Raw genomic sequence first — 18,492 nt, forward strand, 5'->3', positions numbered from 1 at the left:
GTTTTCACAATGTTTGCCACAAATTCTGGCCCTTCTGCAGTGGCGTTGTTGGGGGGGCACGGGGGGACATCTGAGCCCGGGCGCAACATCCAGGGGGCACCAAATTTCCCTTCCCCATTGCATTTTGGCAAACAGGAGGGGGCGCGAAATCTTCAGTTGTCCCCGGGCGCTGAAAACCCTAGCTACACCTCTGGGCTTCTGTCTGTGTGTTTCAGCAGAAATTCAGATTTAACAGACCAGGCCATGTTCTTCTAGACCTCAGCTTTCCAGTTTTGGTGATCCGGTGCCCACTGCAGCCTCAGCTTTCTGTTCTTGCCTCACAGGAGTGGAACCTGACATGTTGTTCTTCTATTGTAACCTATCCGCCTTAAGGTTCAACATGTTGTTCATTCTGCAGTGCTTTTCTGTTCAACACCGTTGTTTAAAGTGCTTCTGCATGATCGTAGCCTTCCTTTCAGCTCAAACCAGTCTATTTATTTAGGGTGATGAAAAAGATTTGAATTTGAGCAGTGGCGTAGCCAGCTTACTGAAGGCCCCTGTGCAGCGGCCTGAGGTGGGCCCCTCCTGTGTAGCATAACTGTTAGTAATTTATTTGTAATTAGTTCCTAGGGGCCAGCTGGGCAGTGGCATCCGCGTCACTATCAGATCACATGCTGGTGACAAACAAACCACCTCTCTAAATGGAATTTGTAATAACTTTTTTAATTGCTTTATTACAGCCGCTGTAAGTTAGCAAAAAAAAAATAAATTATGGGAATGAAATGTGGTAGGTGTGGGTATTAGTAGTAGTAGTAGTACATTAATATATGTAAACTGTGGACTTGCTTACTTTTCAAAGACAAATTGTGAAGGGAGATGATTAAAATGTAACGTAAGCTAGAAAGTAGAAAGTGTGCTGTAAAATGAAGCAATTTCGATTTGTAACAAATTAAAATGACAACACTGGCTGGCAGGATATTACTACACAATCGACCTGTTTTACACAAGTTCTGAGAAAATGGACATCATAAAGTGGTCACGCTCACAAATCCTCACAGTAGTGATACTAATGCACACTAAGCCATACTAAGGTACACAAGAAAACAGATTACAGATACATTAAACTGTTAAAGCTTACAAACATGGAACTTACTGACAAGTCACAAATTGTATTACTTATATCACTACTACCTTAAAATTCTTACTTGCGTGTCTTCTGTTGCGCAAAAGTTCCAACATTGTTTGACACGTCAAGTTGTCTGGCCCGCTCGTTTTTGACTGAGAGTACAGCCAAGCTGCTAAGTCAGTCTTGCGACATGGTGCTTCCGAGGTCATTTTTGATGAGTTTTAACGTGGAGGAAGATCGTTCCCACGCAGCAACAGTCACGGACATGTAAGCCGTGCACATGCCACTGAAAGTAGACAACAGTGCACTGTGATCTATCAGCAACAGTTCAGCTTCTTCGAAAACAGTCGACTTGGTTGACAGGATGGATTGAAAACATGCAAGAAATGACAACAATTGAGTGGGAAACACCGGTGAAATGTTGGTGAGAAGATCGGTCGCAGCATACAATTCGTCATCAGCCATTGAGGTCAGAGTTGATGGTAACAAAGACATTGAATGTTGATGCCACTGCATCGAGACTGTGAAACTGATGTTTATGTGATTAAAAATTTCTTTAAAAATCTATAAGGCCCCGGGTGGCCCCCAACCCCCCCGCCACCCCTCCAAGCTTGTAGGCCCTTGTACTTTGCACAATCTGCATAATCCATTGCAACGCCATAGAATTTGAGTTATTTAGAAGAAAAATAGGCAAACCAAACAAGCTGTTTGACTCCCCTCAATATCGTCGTCATCATCAGCAGGTTGTACCTCACAATGTCGGCCCATCAGTTTGGTAAACAGGCCGTAGTCACACAGGGTCAGGTCTGATCAGCGTAGGTGTGATATCTCCTTGAATCTTCCGTTCCACAATTCAGCCTTTGAAACTTGTGCCTTGAGTGCGGCATACTGTGGCAAAGAAGACAGGGGATGGCTGACAACTTTACTGCCACTGTTTCCTTATTTATTGCTACAAATACCAAAAACAAATCCTTACGATCCTGAACTGTTAGGTGGGCTGTCTTAGGCAGTACCAATATGGACATCACCCTCAACATTATAAATAATTGTGCACCTGATCTTGCCATCAGTGATATGGCCTTTGGTGTTGGAGAATTGCAATGCTTCTGTTGTTTTGAAAGTTGTTTGGATTCTGAGTCATAATTATATATCCATATTTCATTCAAAGTCATGAAACACTCCTTAAATTTCTCTCAGTCTAAATCCATCCATCCATCCATTATCCAACCCGCTATATCCTAACTTCAGGGTCACGGAGGTCTGCAGGAACCAATCCCAGCCAACACAGGGCACAAGGCAGGAACAAACCCCGGGCAAGGCGCCACACACACACACACACACCAAGCACACACTAGGGACAATTTAGGATCATCAATGCACCTAACCTGCATGTCTTTGGACTGTGGGAGGAAACCCACGCAGACACGGGGGAGAACATGCAAACTCCACGCAGGGAGGAACTGGGAAGCAAACCCGGGTCTCCTAACTGCGAGGCAGCAACGCTACCCACTGCGCCACCGTGCCACACTCAGTCTAAATTATTAGCTCAAAATTCTAATTAGGACACTAAATGCTATGATGCGTCATTTCAGGAGTTAATAATTTGACCACACAATGTGCACAAACCTTACTTATTTTTAATTAGTCATAAATAATGGAATAAAATGGCCCATACCTGTAGAGCAACTGTTACTCTTCGATCCTTTATTACTACTAGTTGTAGCAGTAGCAGTATAGACATGTATGCAAAATACAGCAAAATTCTTACTTGCATGTTCCTGTTAACATGCAACACTTTGCACTCTCCAGCACCATGATAAACTTCAGATTATTAAATAGGAAACATAAATCAGCTTACCTAAACCACACTGAAGGCCCAATACATCCAATTAAACTCAAAGAAACCAGCAGTATCCACTACAGACAATATGTTTTTAATTTAACACATAAATTATCCATTTGGTCTGATATAAAGATACACTCCCGGTCCATTTCCCTCGCGGTGGCCTTTTCCTCTTCAGATAGAGCCACTCATTTTCATCACTTTCTGACCCCTCTTATAGTCAAAGTGTTTTGCTGGAAAAACGCAGTGGTGGTCGCTACCACATTGGTTTAGCAACTCCAGCCTGGTCACGTTGGGGCTTTGGTTTCCCAATTAGTGTGTCGATATATTGTTATTGTCAATCATTCATTGCCCACCATGCAAAGTCATTAGCATTACAGTTATAAAACGTGTTCACGTGCCCGAGTGCAAGAATGTCACTACCACTCAACAGAATAGGCTGGTAAGACCAGTTTTCTTACTTTTTAGACCCTTATTGGTATTTTAGATTAGATTAGATTTTACTTGTCTATTATCATTTTAAATTTTTTGACCCACCTTCTATATACTGTGCCTATTTTTAATGTTTTCTTCCTAACTCTAGCAACTTACAGACACACAGATTCTTGTCATTTTATTAAGTTGGATAAGCTGATTTCCACCCGTCCTGCAGTTACTGTCTTTTGGATGTATTCAGTGTTAACATTTGCAATGTATAATCTATTGGAATTTGTTTTGTAATGCATGTAGTTAAAAAAAAATTATTTTTATTCCAACAGATGGTGCATCACAAACATTTCTGCTGCTTTTACAAATCCCATACCAAAAAGCACATAACAGAGCATAGCATCTGGATGAACACACAGACACTTTTACTAAGGTCGATATGATGATGATTACTGTCTGTCCTGCAGTTACTCTCTGTTGGATGTATTCAGTGTTAATATAATACACTGTGTAATGTTTGCAGTGCATCATCTATTTGAATGTTTTTTATAATGCATTGTAGTTTTCATTCCAACATATGGCACATCACAACCATTAACACTGCTTTTACAAATCCTCTTCCAGATGTAGAGCCATCTTAACATATGCACACAATGCACACTGGCCGGTGGCCCCAGGAGTGTAGGGGTCTACCATGTTGTTGATGCCTATGTATGTTTCTATTTTGCTATCAGAACAGTGCCCTGCTTTGCCCGGGGGCCTATGATGCTGGTAAGACAGCCCTGTCCAAATGGAATATAACAGAGACATAGCAACCAGACAAACACACAGACACTTGTTCTTTTATTAAGGTGAATTTTACAGAAAAACATTTCAGATTTAATAATGAAATGACCATGAATCAATATTGTTATATTAGTATAACTCAAATAATATAAACTAAGAGTATGAACCACAGATAATTGGATACATCAACCTTTTATTTTAACATTACAGCTTTTCGTAATGATACTGTTCCTCACGTGATCTTTTACACAGTCTTCAAAGTTATGTTAATTGTAGATATAGCAGCCAATGTCACATTTTGTGATGTCTAGTTGTCGGGGATGTCGGACTTGCTGATCCTGTCACCAGACCATGACAGTTTAAATGATTGAAAAATTGCTGAGCGACTGTTTTTCCATTCTGTTGTGGCACATAAAACACCAGACAGACAGACAGACAGACAGACAGACAGACAGACAGACAGACAGACAGACAGACAGACAAGCAAGCAAGCTTCTCTTCTGTTTGTGAGGTCCAAAACCTTTGCATTCCTTATTCCGTGTAGCTACATTCTATGTGTTGTACGTCCAGATGAGCATCCATTGGTTGCCAGTTCTTGAGCACACAAGTCTTCCCCCTCCGACTAAAGATAAAATCAAACCTGTCTTGGACTAGATGGACTGAGTCACTGAGCATTCAACATTAAGTAACTGGCTTTATGAGAGCGCGCTGCTGACTACCTCCCACTTGCTAAGATTATGTAAAAGAAGGAAGTCTGTGACTGAAAATCGATATAAAAAAGTGTGACATGGTCTTAAATGACAATTGTGTCACATATGTGAACAAAAGCACAAAATGATTGAAATTGTGGCTAAATATGAACTGAACTGTATTATGCCTCTGCCTTAGTGATGACTGCTGCGTATTCATCAGAATCAAATCTAGTGTGCATAATCTGTCAATAAAAAACAGAAGACGCTTAGTGGAAATTAATTGAAATTCATTTGGAAAGAGAAACGATTGCATTTTATGTGCTCATTTGTATCAGCAGACTTCCATAAATTGAGACTGCTGTCACTCGAGGCCTGCCAGTGGAGGAGTTGGCAGCCTCTCTGCTCTTCTGCATCTCACAGCTGCCTCACATTTCCAAAATAGCCTCGCTTATCACCCTGATAAAACACACTTATGATTTGTATGTTAGGAGACATTTATGGCCCACATAGAATGAAGCCTCGTGATTAAACAAAGAAGTCAGTTTGCTCCTGCAAGGTAGAGGAGCACACATCACTTAGCAGAGGTTTGCAATGTTTCATCACTGTATAGATGGAGAAGAGCTACACGTCCAGGAGAAAGGGGGATGGAGAAAAGAAGAGAAAATCAGGAAGGAAAGGGGGTGCAGGAGTGTGGATGGAGAGGAGCAGAAGTTGTCAGAATTAGAAAGTGAAGCATATAAGATGTAGGAGTTAAAATGAGGGGTATGAAATCAAAGTCTTTTATTACTTTACAGATGTGCCTTCTCTACCCAAGCAGCAGACTACTCAACGGCTAATGGCTATTATTATTATTATTATGTGAATTTTCCATTGGGATTAATAAAGTATCTATCTATCTATCTATCTATCTATCTATCTATCTATCTATCTATCTATCTATCTATCTATCTATCTATCTATCTATCTATCTATCTATCTATCTATCTATCTATCTATCTATCTATCTATCTTTAAATCACCTCCTCGGACACTCTTGTAAACTACAGAATTAAAGACAATTACCCTCAACGAATAATATTAACTTTCCAGCACAACCAGATTTACACCAGTTGGTTGTCTGATAAAATAAATTCACATTTTAAAGCATAACTATAGACAATTTACGTTCTACAGAATGTACATTTTTCAACACGTACAAGCATTAAACTAACTTACATTAATACACTACAATAATTCAGTTTCAATGCAACATAAAATAACAGTTACAAATCTGAGCGTTCTGCTGAAGAATTCTCTGAACATGAGTCAATTCTATCACAGCCGTGCAGCCACTTCCTCTTACAAACTTTGTCTCTGCCTCATTTTTAACAACACCATTATACAAACTGTGCACTTTAGAGAGCCCAAAGGGGTCAACAGTCCATCATGGGGTCCACTCATATGCTCACTCATACTCAGTTATACAGGAACAAACTCAAGTCCCCAGTTAACCTAACATAGGTGTCTGTGGGACCTGGAGAGTAAACGCGCGTATCAAATGTAATCCACATTCAGATATGGGGCAGAACTAGCAGACTCCACATATCCGATATACTGTAGTGCCCAGGCCAGGGATCAAGTTTGGCAATCGGGAGCTAACTACTGTGTCACTATGCACCCCTGAAGGCCAAACAATAACCCCTAAATATTTGATTGTGGAAGATGGAATAGGATAACAGCAATGGACAGAGACAATCTTTTTTTAAATGTTTGTGTCCAGCTTCTTCCCATTCCTTAAACTTCTCCTTTTTTAGTTGTGTTTACATATATTGAGCACAGCACCTATTGTGATAGCCCATGCCTGTCTGTCTGTCTGCATGAAACAACTTAAGTGGACCATTTTTGTTAAAATATGGCATGTTTATTCTTCAAAGAAATTTTTTGAAACCGTTCAGTTTTCGTTGAGATATCTCGAACAGATCGCGCGGTACAGAGGTTTTCTTTTTTTTTTTATTTTAAAATCTCCCATTGAAAAGCCTTCGCTGAATTTGAGAACTCATCTATCTTAAACTGCATTCTGTGTGACTTCAAATTAGAATTAGTTTACCTTTAGTTTTATCTGTTTTTATCAGTTTTTTACCCAGTTTTATCTTCACAGCAATTTGACCAGATTGTACATTTTTTCATGTATTTATTTTAGTGTTTTTCACCTCCGATAACTGCTACTGACTGCAAAGAGACCTCTAATACAACTTAATGAAAGAGCAGACTGCGCGCGGGTAGGAAGTCGCGTCACTAACTGATTGTGTGCGCATGCAAACGCTTTCTGAGCATGCGCGGGTTTCGCGAAAGAAGGAGAGAACACAAGTGCGGCAGCACCCCAGTCCTCCCGATGCTTTAACTCGTAACGGGCATAGACGTATATAGATAGACGCCGCATTCACTGTGTTGCCCAGTCGACACGATACGTCAGCGCATCCGCCATATTGCGGGTGGCAAAAGTGCCATTTAAACTAATACAGGTAGACGTGGAAACCGGGTTTTCTGATGAAAAAACAATAACGTCTAAGACAGTATCGTTTACATACAACAGATTTTGGCGAATCGTTTAAATGCAATTATTTATATCCATTTATATACTAATAATGGCAATTATTAAATAATAATAATTGCTAAATAATCCATCCATCCATTTTCCAACCCGCTGAATCCAAACACAGGGTCACGGGGGTCTGCTGGAGCCAATCCCAGCCAACACAGGACACACACAAACACACGCACACACTAGGGACAATTTAGAATCGCCAATCTACCTAACCTGCATGTCTTTGGACTGTGGGAGGAAACCAGAGCGCCCGGAGGAAACCCACGCAGACACGGGGAGAACATGCAAACTCCACGCAGGGAGGACCCGGGAATCGAACCCAGATCTCCCAACTGCGAGGCAGCAGCGCTACCCACTGCGCCACCGTGCCGCCCACTTGTTAAATAATAATAATTATTATTAAATAATTCCTCTCCTATAAGTAACTTTTCTCGGACTGCCTTCTTCCATCTCCAAAACATTTCTAGACTTTGTCCTGTTCTTATGCAACACAGTACTGAAGTATCGGTTAATGCCCGAGTCACCTCACGTATAGATTACTGTAATGCTATTCTATCTGGCATCCCACAAAAACGTATCCATCGCTTACAACTTCTTCAAAATTCTGCTGTCAGGATAATAACCTGCTGTTCTAAATGCACTGAACATTTTGCACCTGTTGCATTCTCTCTCAACTTCACTAGCTCTCTGTTAACCACAGAATACAATACTAAATACCGCTCTTAACATTTAAAGCTCTGCACCACCTCACTGATCTCCTCCACACTTACACTCCTCTCGCTCACTCAGGTCCTCATCTGCAGCTCGACTTTCTGTACCGCACATCAGACTCAGTGCTACGGGAGCTCGAGTGTCTCTCATTGTGCTCCTCAACTCAGGAATTCTCTTCCCTCTCATATACGTCGGCTCGATTCAATAACACAATTTAAAACTACCCTCAAAACTTATCTTTTCAAACTAGCATACCAATTGTGAATTTTGCACTGTTACTGTCAGTTATCTTTGTTTGTCTTTCTTTTAACAGTGAAATGATACACTCAATGGCAAAAATAAACAATTTTGTTGTATACAAATTGGCTTAATAATTTCTGAAAACATTTCACTCATTCCTCTCTCAATCTCTCTCTCTCTTACACACACACAATGTGGTTACTTAAATATATTAGGATAGGATCTAAAATCCTTGAAACCAGGCCCGGCCTTAGGCATAGGCAAAGTAGGCGACCGCCTAGGGCCCCGGTGTCCGGGGGGCCCCGGATCGACTCCTTGGTCTAATTTTCACATATTTCACAGAGCTTCCAGGGGGGCCCCTGGACCCCCCTTTCGCCTAGGGCCCCATAATACCTAAGACCGGGCCTGCTTGAAACGGAACTGTCTTGCATAGCTTTTTACATGTGCATGACAGAAGACAACTAAAGACATGAGCATAAAATGATGGTTGTCAATTTCAAACTGTGTTTCCTCGATGTGCTCCTTCATCTGAACCAATCTCAGCCCGAACAAACTGATTGATCAAAGATCCACTGACAGCTTGCCCTAATGTCGACTGTCGGATAACACGCTCAGCTACTTTGACCACCTTGACTGGACCCTGAGAGGGAATCATCAAACCTCCTTTGTTTTATAATGTGAGCAAGTGGTAGCTTTGATCATATGATGCCGGCACAGCATGTGTTACCAAACTAGCACGGCACACGTCACAGGACAGCTTTCTCAAAATCCCGTCTAAGGGCTTACCTCCCACTGCTTCCTGAGGTGGATTTCTTTGGGAAACCTTTAAAGTTTGAGAAATGTTAACAGCTAACAACAATCTACATAGTTAGTGACTAAATATGTTTAGCCAAAACGTTGTTTGGAGGCTCACTTGAGAACATAAATGCATAGCTTTGCTAGCTTAGCCTGGCGTAGCTAAAGTTAAGATTATAAAACGGGATTTTCTAATGGCCAAATATAACCAAAACAATTGTTCAGCTTTACCTATGAAATGTAATCCCTGTGATCTGGTTTGGAGCGTACAGCGGTTTGTACAATCCCAAGCAGCACATGCGTGAGGCATCTTTATCCATTACTTCACTCCACAGCAGTGCCACTCGCAATATGGCGGTGACGTTGATGTACGATGCTGCTGGTCATGCGGCGTCTAGTAATTCTATGTCTATGGTAACGGGTATGTTAAATGATCTTTCTAACTGTAAACATATAAAATGCAAGCAAGACAAACAAGACTATCAATCAATCTATCAATCAATCAATCACTCACCCTGCAGTTGTGTTTTAAGCCGTTATGCACCGAGTAAATAATCATTTACTCATCTTAACATTAAACCAGCCTCACTCCTCCATTATCTGTAGATTACAATAATTAACCATTTCACTGACACTCTATTTTACTAGGGTCAGTATCCCGCTTTTAACAGGCTACCCATCTAAAAATGTTTTTCAATTCCTCAAACGTATCACAACAGCGCGTACAAAACTCCAAGGGGGAACCTCGCTTGATTAGGAATTTGCAGGGAATTAAGACAGCTTCGCGAGGAGGACCAAGAAGCGCACGAAATCAGACAATATGCAAGCCATTCACTTGTTTCCGCTTCAGTTATACGTGTTTAGTTGTGGACGGGATTTGTTTTGTTTATCCTGTGCCCTCTCTGATGATAAGACACATTAAACAAAGGAGTCTTTATGTGAATACAGTAATCCCTCCTCCATCGCGGGGGTTGCGTTCCAGAGCCACCCGCGAAATAAGAAAATCCGCGAAGTAGAAACCATATGTTTATATGGTTATTTTTATATTGTCATGCTTGGGTCACAGATTTGCGCAGAAACACAGGAGGTTGTAGAGAGACAGGAACGTTATTCAAACATTGCAAACAAACATTTGTCTCTTTTTCAAAAGTTTAAACTGTGCTCCATGACAAGACAGAGATGACAGTTCAGTCTCACAATTAAAAGAATGCAAACATATCTTCCTCTTCAAAGGAGCAAATAAATCAATAGTGCTGTTTGCTTTTAAGTATGCGAAGCACCGCGGCACAAAGCTGTTGAAGGCGGCAGCTCACACCCCCTCCGTCAGGAGCAGGAAGAGACAGAGAGAGAGGAGACAGATAAAAAAATCAATACGTGCCCTTTGAGCTTTTAAGTATGCGAAGCACCGTGCAGCATACTTAAAAGCTGCACACAGAAGGTAGCAAAGTGAAGATAATCTTTCAGCATTTTTAGATGAGCGTCCGTATCGTCTAGGTGTGCGAACAGCCCCCCTGCTAACACCCCCTACGTCAGGATCACAGATAGTCAGCGCAAGAGACAGAGAAAGAAAAGTAAGTTGGGTAGCTTCTCAGCCATCTGCCAATAGCGTCCCTTGTATGAAATCAACTGGGCAAACCAACTGAGGAAGCATGTACCAGAAATTAAAAGACCCATTGTCCTCAAAAACCCGCGAAGCAGCGAAAAATCCGCGATATATATTTAAATATGCTTACATATAAAATCCGCGATGGAGTGAAGCCGCGAAGGGCGAAGCGCGATATAGCGAGGGATTACTGTACATTCATGCCATACAAGTGTTCAAGTTTGGGACTTTGAAAATCCGGCCACCATCTGAGTGCCACATTTGCCCGATTATCCATAATGGTCAGTCACTGTGATAGGATTTGTATTTCTCTTCAGTTATTCCCCTGCATTCAACATAACTGAATAAACAGCTTTGCAAGTACCATTTCATTAAAATTACAACGGCCAGACCTGCTTAAGCAAAGAAGGAAAATACAGTTTTTTTGTTTTTTTTTTAGTTTTGTTAAATGGCAAATGCAAACTGTTACTGTGTGTGAATATGCAGTGTGTGTGTGTGTGTGTGTGTGTGTGTGTGTGTGTGTGTGTGTGTGTGAGAGGGAGAGTCATTCCTGTGATGGATTAGAGTGCAGGCCTGTTTAATTCCTTTTGCCCAATCCTGGTGAGATAACCTTTGTCTCCCACAACCCTGAAATGGACTGAGAAGGTTCAAGAACCCACCTACTGAACTCAGTCCACTGAGGGCTACAGTGCCTGCACAGCTCTTGAACGTGCCTAAATGTTACACTATTTGTACATTTTCTAACTTTTTCTTTTGTCTGGTTTGCGTTGTATCCATCATTATCATGTGTTCCCTTCTTTCTGTTTCATTTGCCTTTTCTCCCCATTCAGGTTGCTCTACTGGGTGTCTCTGCACGTCTGCTCATCACTCCGAGGATTTGCGTCTGGGCTCAGCTTCTTTCCACTTCTGGCAATGAGTGTCTTTAATACAAGTTGCATCTGTGGCTTGAACTTTCTCCATTTACTCCTTAACCACTTTGGAAGCAACTCTTCTGAGACGACAGCTACTCCTGGGACTGGCTGAACACATCCAACATGAGGAGAACAGCAGCCTTTGCACCCCACACAGGCGTGTATTTAGTTCATAAGCACCAGGCGAGGTGAACTTTTCTCAAGTGTCCTAGTATTCCTCAGGACATTCTCATTTGCTTTTTCCCATTTTTTTTTCCTGCTATTGGAGATGTATAAATGAATAGTAGATTAGTTGAGGGAGGTCATCTTTAAATGATGTATTAAAAGTGAACATTTCTATAAAACGTCACTATTTTCGTTGATTTGAGGAAAAAACAGTGCATATGAAAATCTTAACCAGTTCTGTCATTTCACTGGCAGTTGCATTAGTAGTTCTTTTCTAGCGAATGTGAAGAACATTTCCGATCAGGACTCTCTGCAGGGGGCAGGTTGTGAAGCTGTGACGAGAAACAATCGGGCCGTGCTAAAATGGGAAGACAAGATCATCAAATAAGGGTAGCAGAGAAAGGGGAGTGTAGTTTTAAGTATTTTAGAGTTTTGTCCTTTCACATTAGCTGTAATGTGGGACTGCAGTATGACTGCATCTCAGATAATTTGTTGCTGTAGCCTCAGTTTGATGGCTATAAAATAAAGAAAGAGGATCAACAACTACAAATCTCTCTATTATAAAAGTAAATCTCAAGACGAGACAAGACTATTTTCAAGGGATTTTTTCAAGTTCCGCTCTCCTCTCAACCATTTCCGGTTAACGGCCTACGTCCACGGTCCTCTCACTTCTCATTCATGTGAATGCTTTTGTCAGACACAGTTCTCGCGCTCTCAGCTCTTATAAATTTTTACGTTTTCCTAACTAAGTTCCAAATAAAAGAAGACTTATTATGTCCAAATCGTATTGAAAAATTTCATCCTGAAGGGTTATCAACAGAAGAAATGAGTACATGGGCAATCCTAGCACAGAGAAACGATGAAGTCAAATGAATTAACGTGAAAATTGTCAATCGATTACACGACAAATTGGTCAAATGCATAACAACAGACTATGCTGAAACAGTTGGTGGTGATTGTGCGGAAAGTGAAAACATCAACTTACGTCACGAAGAGTATCTACAATCGTTAACACCATCTGGTCTTCCCCTGGCCAAATAACTGTTGAAAGAAGGATGTATTTTAATGTTATTGCATAATTTATGTACATATAAGTGATGGGCTATGCAATAGGACAAGATTAGTTGTATTCAAAATTGGTCAAACAATATGTGAAATTTTAAAAGGCGACAAGAAAGGTAATGTAGTACATCTTCCACGGATAACATTAGACACAAAAGGAGATCGTGATATGCCATTCGTATTAAAACGTTTACAGTTTCCCGTTAGAATTGTTTTTGCTATGACAATTAACAAATCACAGGGACAAACATTTGAAAAAGTTGGTTTATTTATTAGAGAGAAAGAAAAGATATTCACTTATGAGAAGTTATATGTTGCATTATCACAAAGTAAGTCCAAACATGGAATCAAAATTCAATGCGATATTGACAAAAGTTAATTGTTTTTACTGAGGTTTTACAGTAAAAGTGTAAGTTTAAAAAGTATTTGCATGTTAATTTCAAAGCCAAACAGAACAAAAACCTCTAATGCAACATGAAACATAATTTTCTTTCAATTTATTAAGTTTTACTATTTTTTCGAATGGTTAATTACTCGCTGTAATGTAAAATAGTTAGTTTTATTACGCATATGTAACAGTTCACATGAAAATAACAATCTGTTTAAATTGTACATCCGCTTACCCATAGGCGAGCAGCAGAGCAGTGAAGTGGCTGGGACAGGGGCCCCATAGTAATATTAAAAAATGTATCTTGTCAGCCAGAAATGGAATTTTTGTGGTTGGTTTATATTTGGAGCTACAAGATGCATTTTAAAGGGTTTGCTATGTTCTTTATATTCATGTAAAAATGAATCTTACCTTTAAATGCTTTTTGTATGGACCACGTCAAGGCAAATCAACGGGGACCTTGCATTTCTCCCAAAAATTTTGACTGGAAATTCAAAATGAATGAGAATGTGAGACATCACAAGTGACATCGTAGAAAGCCTCCAGAGCCTGTGCATGTGGTATTAGATTGGGCCTGCGCCTTACTGCATAATCCTGATGAGCAGACGTTGGCTTTGATGAAATCTCACCTCACTGACGTGACTGGATGAGGTGTGGATCAAGCACATGCATTTTATGTAACATTACTTTGCCTAAAGTGGTGATAGATAGATAGATAGATGATCAGCAGAATCAAGAGTATGAAACCCACAAAATGGAGTGGGAGGTTTGTGAAAGGGCGGCTACCCTAAGGCTCCCTTGCAATAATTTAATTGGAGGTTGGTGAATTATCCAGAGAGTTTGTTAGAAGTCCTGGAAGTCCAAAACTATTGACAGTCATTTGGTGGCACTGCTGATTGTTAACACAGGATATGACCCTTGGGGTTGGACAAAGTGCCCTGTAACATGCCCCACATACCATCAAGGCAATTACGTGGTTAATTTCTGCAGTACAGGCAAATCCATTTGTGTTCTCCCACTACTTTTGGTTTCAGGATACTGGGTCTTCTCTTTTGATATCCTTCGACTAGTAAGTGGGACACAATGATTTTATGATATACGGTACAATAAAAGTTTGTGACTATCAGCTAACTCTAATGTAGTCTAACCAATTCTGAAGCGACCTTGCATTGAACAAAAGCATGCGTGTGAAAATGTGTATGCCCTCATGGACAAGATATCAAGGCATAAGTAAAGATTGGAGAATATCCAGTGTGTGGATGATGATGTTTGCTTGATTTTATCAGATTGTGATCTCTGGAAAGAAGAATGGAATGGCTTTTAGAACATTAGAACAATCTAGACAAGAACAGGCCATTCAGCCCAACAACGTTCGCCAGTCCTATCCACTTAATTCTTCTAAAAAAAATCAAGTTGAGTTTTGAAAGTCCCTAAAGTCTTATTGTCAGCCACACCACTTGGTCGCTTATTCCAAGTTTCTGTGGTTCTCTGTGTAAATAAAAGGTTTGTAATGTTTGTGCAAAATTTCCCCTTAACAAGTTTCCAACTGTGTTCCGTGTTATTGATGAACTCATTTTAAAATAACAGTCTTGATCCACTGGACTAATTCCCTTCATAATTTTAAACACTTCAGTCATGTCACCTCTTAATCTTCTTTTGCTTAAACTGTATAGGCTCAGCTCTTTCAATTTTTCCTCATAATTCATCTCCTGTAGCTCTGGAATCCACCTAGTTGCTCTTCTCTGGACCTTTTCTAGTGCTGCTATGTCCTTTTTGTAACCTGGAGACCAAAACTGCACCCAGTACTCCAGATGAGGCCTCACCAGTGCATTATAAAGCTTAAGTGGAACCTCCTTGGACTTGTACTCCACACATCAAGGTGCTATATAACCTCACATTCTGGTAGCCTTCTTAATGGCTTCTGAACACCGTCTGGAAATTCATAGCTTAGAGTCCACTACGACTCCTAAATTCTTCTCATAAAGTGTACCTTCAATTTTCAGATTTCCCGTTGTGTATTCAAACCCAATACTTTTATTTCCTACATGTAACACTTTACATATACTGATGTTAAATTTCATCTGCCACAAATCCGCCCAAGCCTGTATGGTGTCGAAGTCCTTCTGTAATGAGTACCTGGATGAGGATGAGGATCAGCCCTTTCATAGGCGAGGTTGATATAAAAAAGAATGCATTGCAAACGTATGATAGAACTGCTGCTATAACTGAAGAATGTCCAGCAGTTTAGGGCCTTATTTGTTAGGATGGGTAGAGGTGACTGTAAGATTAATCAATGGCTATGAGCACTGATATCAATTTTTCAGATGTTTCCAAACTGTGTCTTCAAACACATGATTTGATTTTTCTGTCCATCATCATAAAACTCCCCCCCCACCCCAAACTCCCATAACCCCCAAAATCTGTTGTCCTAAGCTCTGGGTAATAACCAAAAAATTGGACCATGGGTGCCAGCTACCAAAATGAGTCTCTAACAGGGTGAAGAGTTCAGCAATAGAGGAAAACTGCCGAATCGAGCTTCTACGGACTTGGGCCTGTAATTTGGCGGGAGAGCAACCAGTGGCACACCCAGGACACTCCGGAGCCTTTATACCAGGTATCTGGCCTAGTAACATGTGGTGCTTCCTTAGGAGGAGCTGATGAGTGTTGGTGAAGGTAGCGATGCCTGATCTGTTCAGCTCTGCACATTACTAATCCCTGCCTTTCCCTGGAAGTGAGAAGAGGTTTTAAATGACTGGAGACATATTCCTTAAAGAAGCTGTGAAGCCACTGCCAGTCTGCGATCAAATTGAGAGGGTCCGGTTAGGCCAGGGATAGTAGGAAAGAGTCCTCTACTGGTGAAATCGGTGTATTGTAACAAACTGACTATAGTGCCGTGTATCAATAAGCTCTATGTCATTGTGCTTGTTTGATTGTTCTTCATGCACAATTTTGTTTTTCTGGTCACAGAGTTGAAATTTGGTACATAACTCCTTCTCACCATAACTTTCTGCCTTGCCATTCTGGGGGGCTGTGTGGTGGAGGGCAATTCAGGATTGGAGCAAAAAATAAGTTGACAGAAAAGCTGTGCTACATCAGTAAGTGTTGGTGTGATGGTTGGAAAAACTGGATTTTCAACCAACAAATCAGGGTTCATTTGTAAACCTGTTACATTTAACCTTTTCATTAATTAAGGATTTCCCTCGATATTTTTGTCATAGTCCTAAGCCACCCTATGTGAGGACCGTACTGTCTCCAGACTTATTTATTGGAGTTTGATGTTCCTTCATGAAGACCTGTAAATGTGTGGATATTTAACCTTGACAAATCAAAGTCTGATTGGCTCATCCTTACGAATATAATGGATTGAGAAAACATTCAGACCCCTCATGTTCGGTTCATAAATTTGCTGTTTGTCCACCAATGTACACTCATGAACCCATAATGACGAAGTGAAAACATGTTTTTAGAAAGGTTTGAACATTTATGGAATCTCTCATTCATCTCAGTATTCTGATCCTTTGCTGTGGCTCTCCAAATTGTGCTCATGTGTGTCCTGTTTGCTTTGATTATCCTTGAGATTTTTCTAGAACTTGACTGGAGTCCACCTGCTGCACATTGAATTGACTGGACATCATTTAGAAAGGCACACCTCTGTGTGTATAAGGTCCACAATTTACACTGCATGTCTGGATAAAAACCAAGCCATGAAGTCTAAGAAACTCTTTGTATACCTCTGTGATCAAGTTGTGGTGAGGCATTGTGATCAAGGCAAGGATTTCTAAAGCTTTGAGTATTCCCAGGAGCACTGTGGCCTTAATAATTGTCAAGTGGAAGATTTTAGAAACCACCAGGACTCCTTCTACAGTTGGATGTCCAGCCAAACTGAGTAACCAGGCAAAAAGAGCCTTAGTCAGGGAGGTGACCAAGAACCTAACAGGCAATCTAACAGAACTTCACAAGTCCTCTACTGAGATGGAAGATCTTGTCAGAAGAACAACAGGACTCCTTCAATCAGGTGCTCATGCTAAAGTGGACAGACGCAAGCCACTGTTGAGGAAACATTTGTAAAACAGCCTTTAAAGGACTCTGAGAGCACGAGAGAAAAGATTCTCGGGTCTGATGATACAAAAATTGAATTCAGTGGGCAGAACTCTGATCACTGAGTGTGACAAAGACCAGGATCTACTGGGGGCACTTCTCAGCGTCAGGGACATTGAGACTGTTAGGAACTGAGGACAGAATAAATGCAGCTAAATACAGAGAGGTCCTTGAAGAAAACCTGCTCCAGAGTGCACGTGAACACAGACTGGGGCGATGGTTCACCTTTTAGCATTACAATCACTTGAAGCATTGAAGCCAAAACAATGCTGGAGTGGCTTTGGAACAAATCTCTAACTGTCCTTTAGTTTCCCCGCCTAAGCCCACACTTGGTCTACATCAGTGTTTCCCAAACTCGGTCCTGGGGACCCCCTGTGGCTGCAGGTTTTTCTTCCAACTGGATTCCTAATCGGTGACAACATCTGATAACACTGATCTCATTTAATTAGCTGGTATTTTTTTTTATTTTATTCGACATTCAGAAAAGCACAGCAGCATGATTTTGACATTTATAAGACATTTAGAAATATTTCTGCTTTTGCTATAGATTGAAATGCTTAACTCTCTTTTGTTGATTTCATTATACTTTGCCCTTTCTCTGTGCAGTTTTTCCCCCTTTGTTGTATCTTAATAATGACAATTTAAAACGAGCAGATCAGACACCCAGGCAAACAACACTAAATAATCAAAGGCTGCAACTACTTTAGAGTCAGACCCACTAATTAGTAAATAATGGATTAATTAAACAATTAGAAGACCTAGAAAAGTAGAATGAAAATCAAGACGAAAATATTGTTAAAAAGAAAAAAAATACATTATTCCTATATAAATGCTTGGTACATTTTAATATTTTTTTTTTAGCAAACTTAGTTTTCTAATTTCTATATTGTTCCCTAAACACAAAAATTGGGAAATGTCAGTTCACTTAATTAGCCCTGGAGTTCAATTAAAAACAGAAGCTCGTTGGAACAAAAACCTGCAGCCACAGGGGGTCCCCAGGACAGAGTTTGGGAAACACTGTTATAGAACATCTCTGGAGAAACCTGAAGATGGCAGTTTACAGATATGTCCCATCCAGAGAAT

The 18,492-nt window shown here is 40.6% G+C and overlaps 1 protein-coding gene across 4 annotated transcripts in view; it reads left to right on the forward strand.

The window, feature by feature from the left end:
• Positions 1 to 12,084, forward strand: part of LOC114662630 (transmembrane protein 79-like) — a 28,659-nt gene extending 16,575 nt beyond the window's left edge. For all 4 annotated transcript variants that reach the window (XM_028816220.2, XM_028816219.2, XM_051934661.1 and 1 more), the window contains one exon: positions 11,616 to 12,084. In XM_028816220.2, the coding sequence (XP_028672053.1) occupies positions 11,616 to 11,808 (193 nt within the window). In that variant the 3' untranslated portion in view covers positions 11,809 to 12,084. The remainder of the gene's footprint in view (positions 1 to 11,615) is intronic.
• Positions 12,085 to 18,492: the final 6,408 nt, after the last annotated feature.

Source organism: Erpetoichthys calabaricus, chromosome 12 (genome assembly GCF_900747795.2).
Source record: "Erpetoichthys calabaricus chromosome 12, fErpCal1.3, whole genome shotgun sequence".
Classification (NCBI taxonomy): Eukaryota; Metazoa; Chordata; class Cladistia; order Polypteriformes; family Polypteridae; genus Erpetoichthys; species Erpetoichthys calabaricus.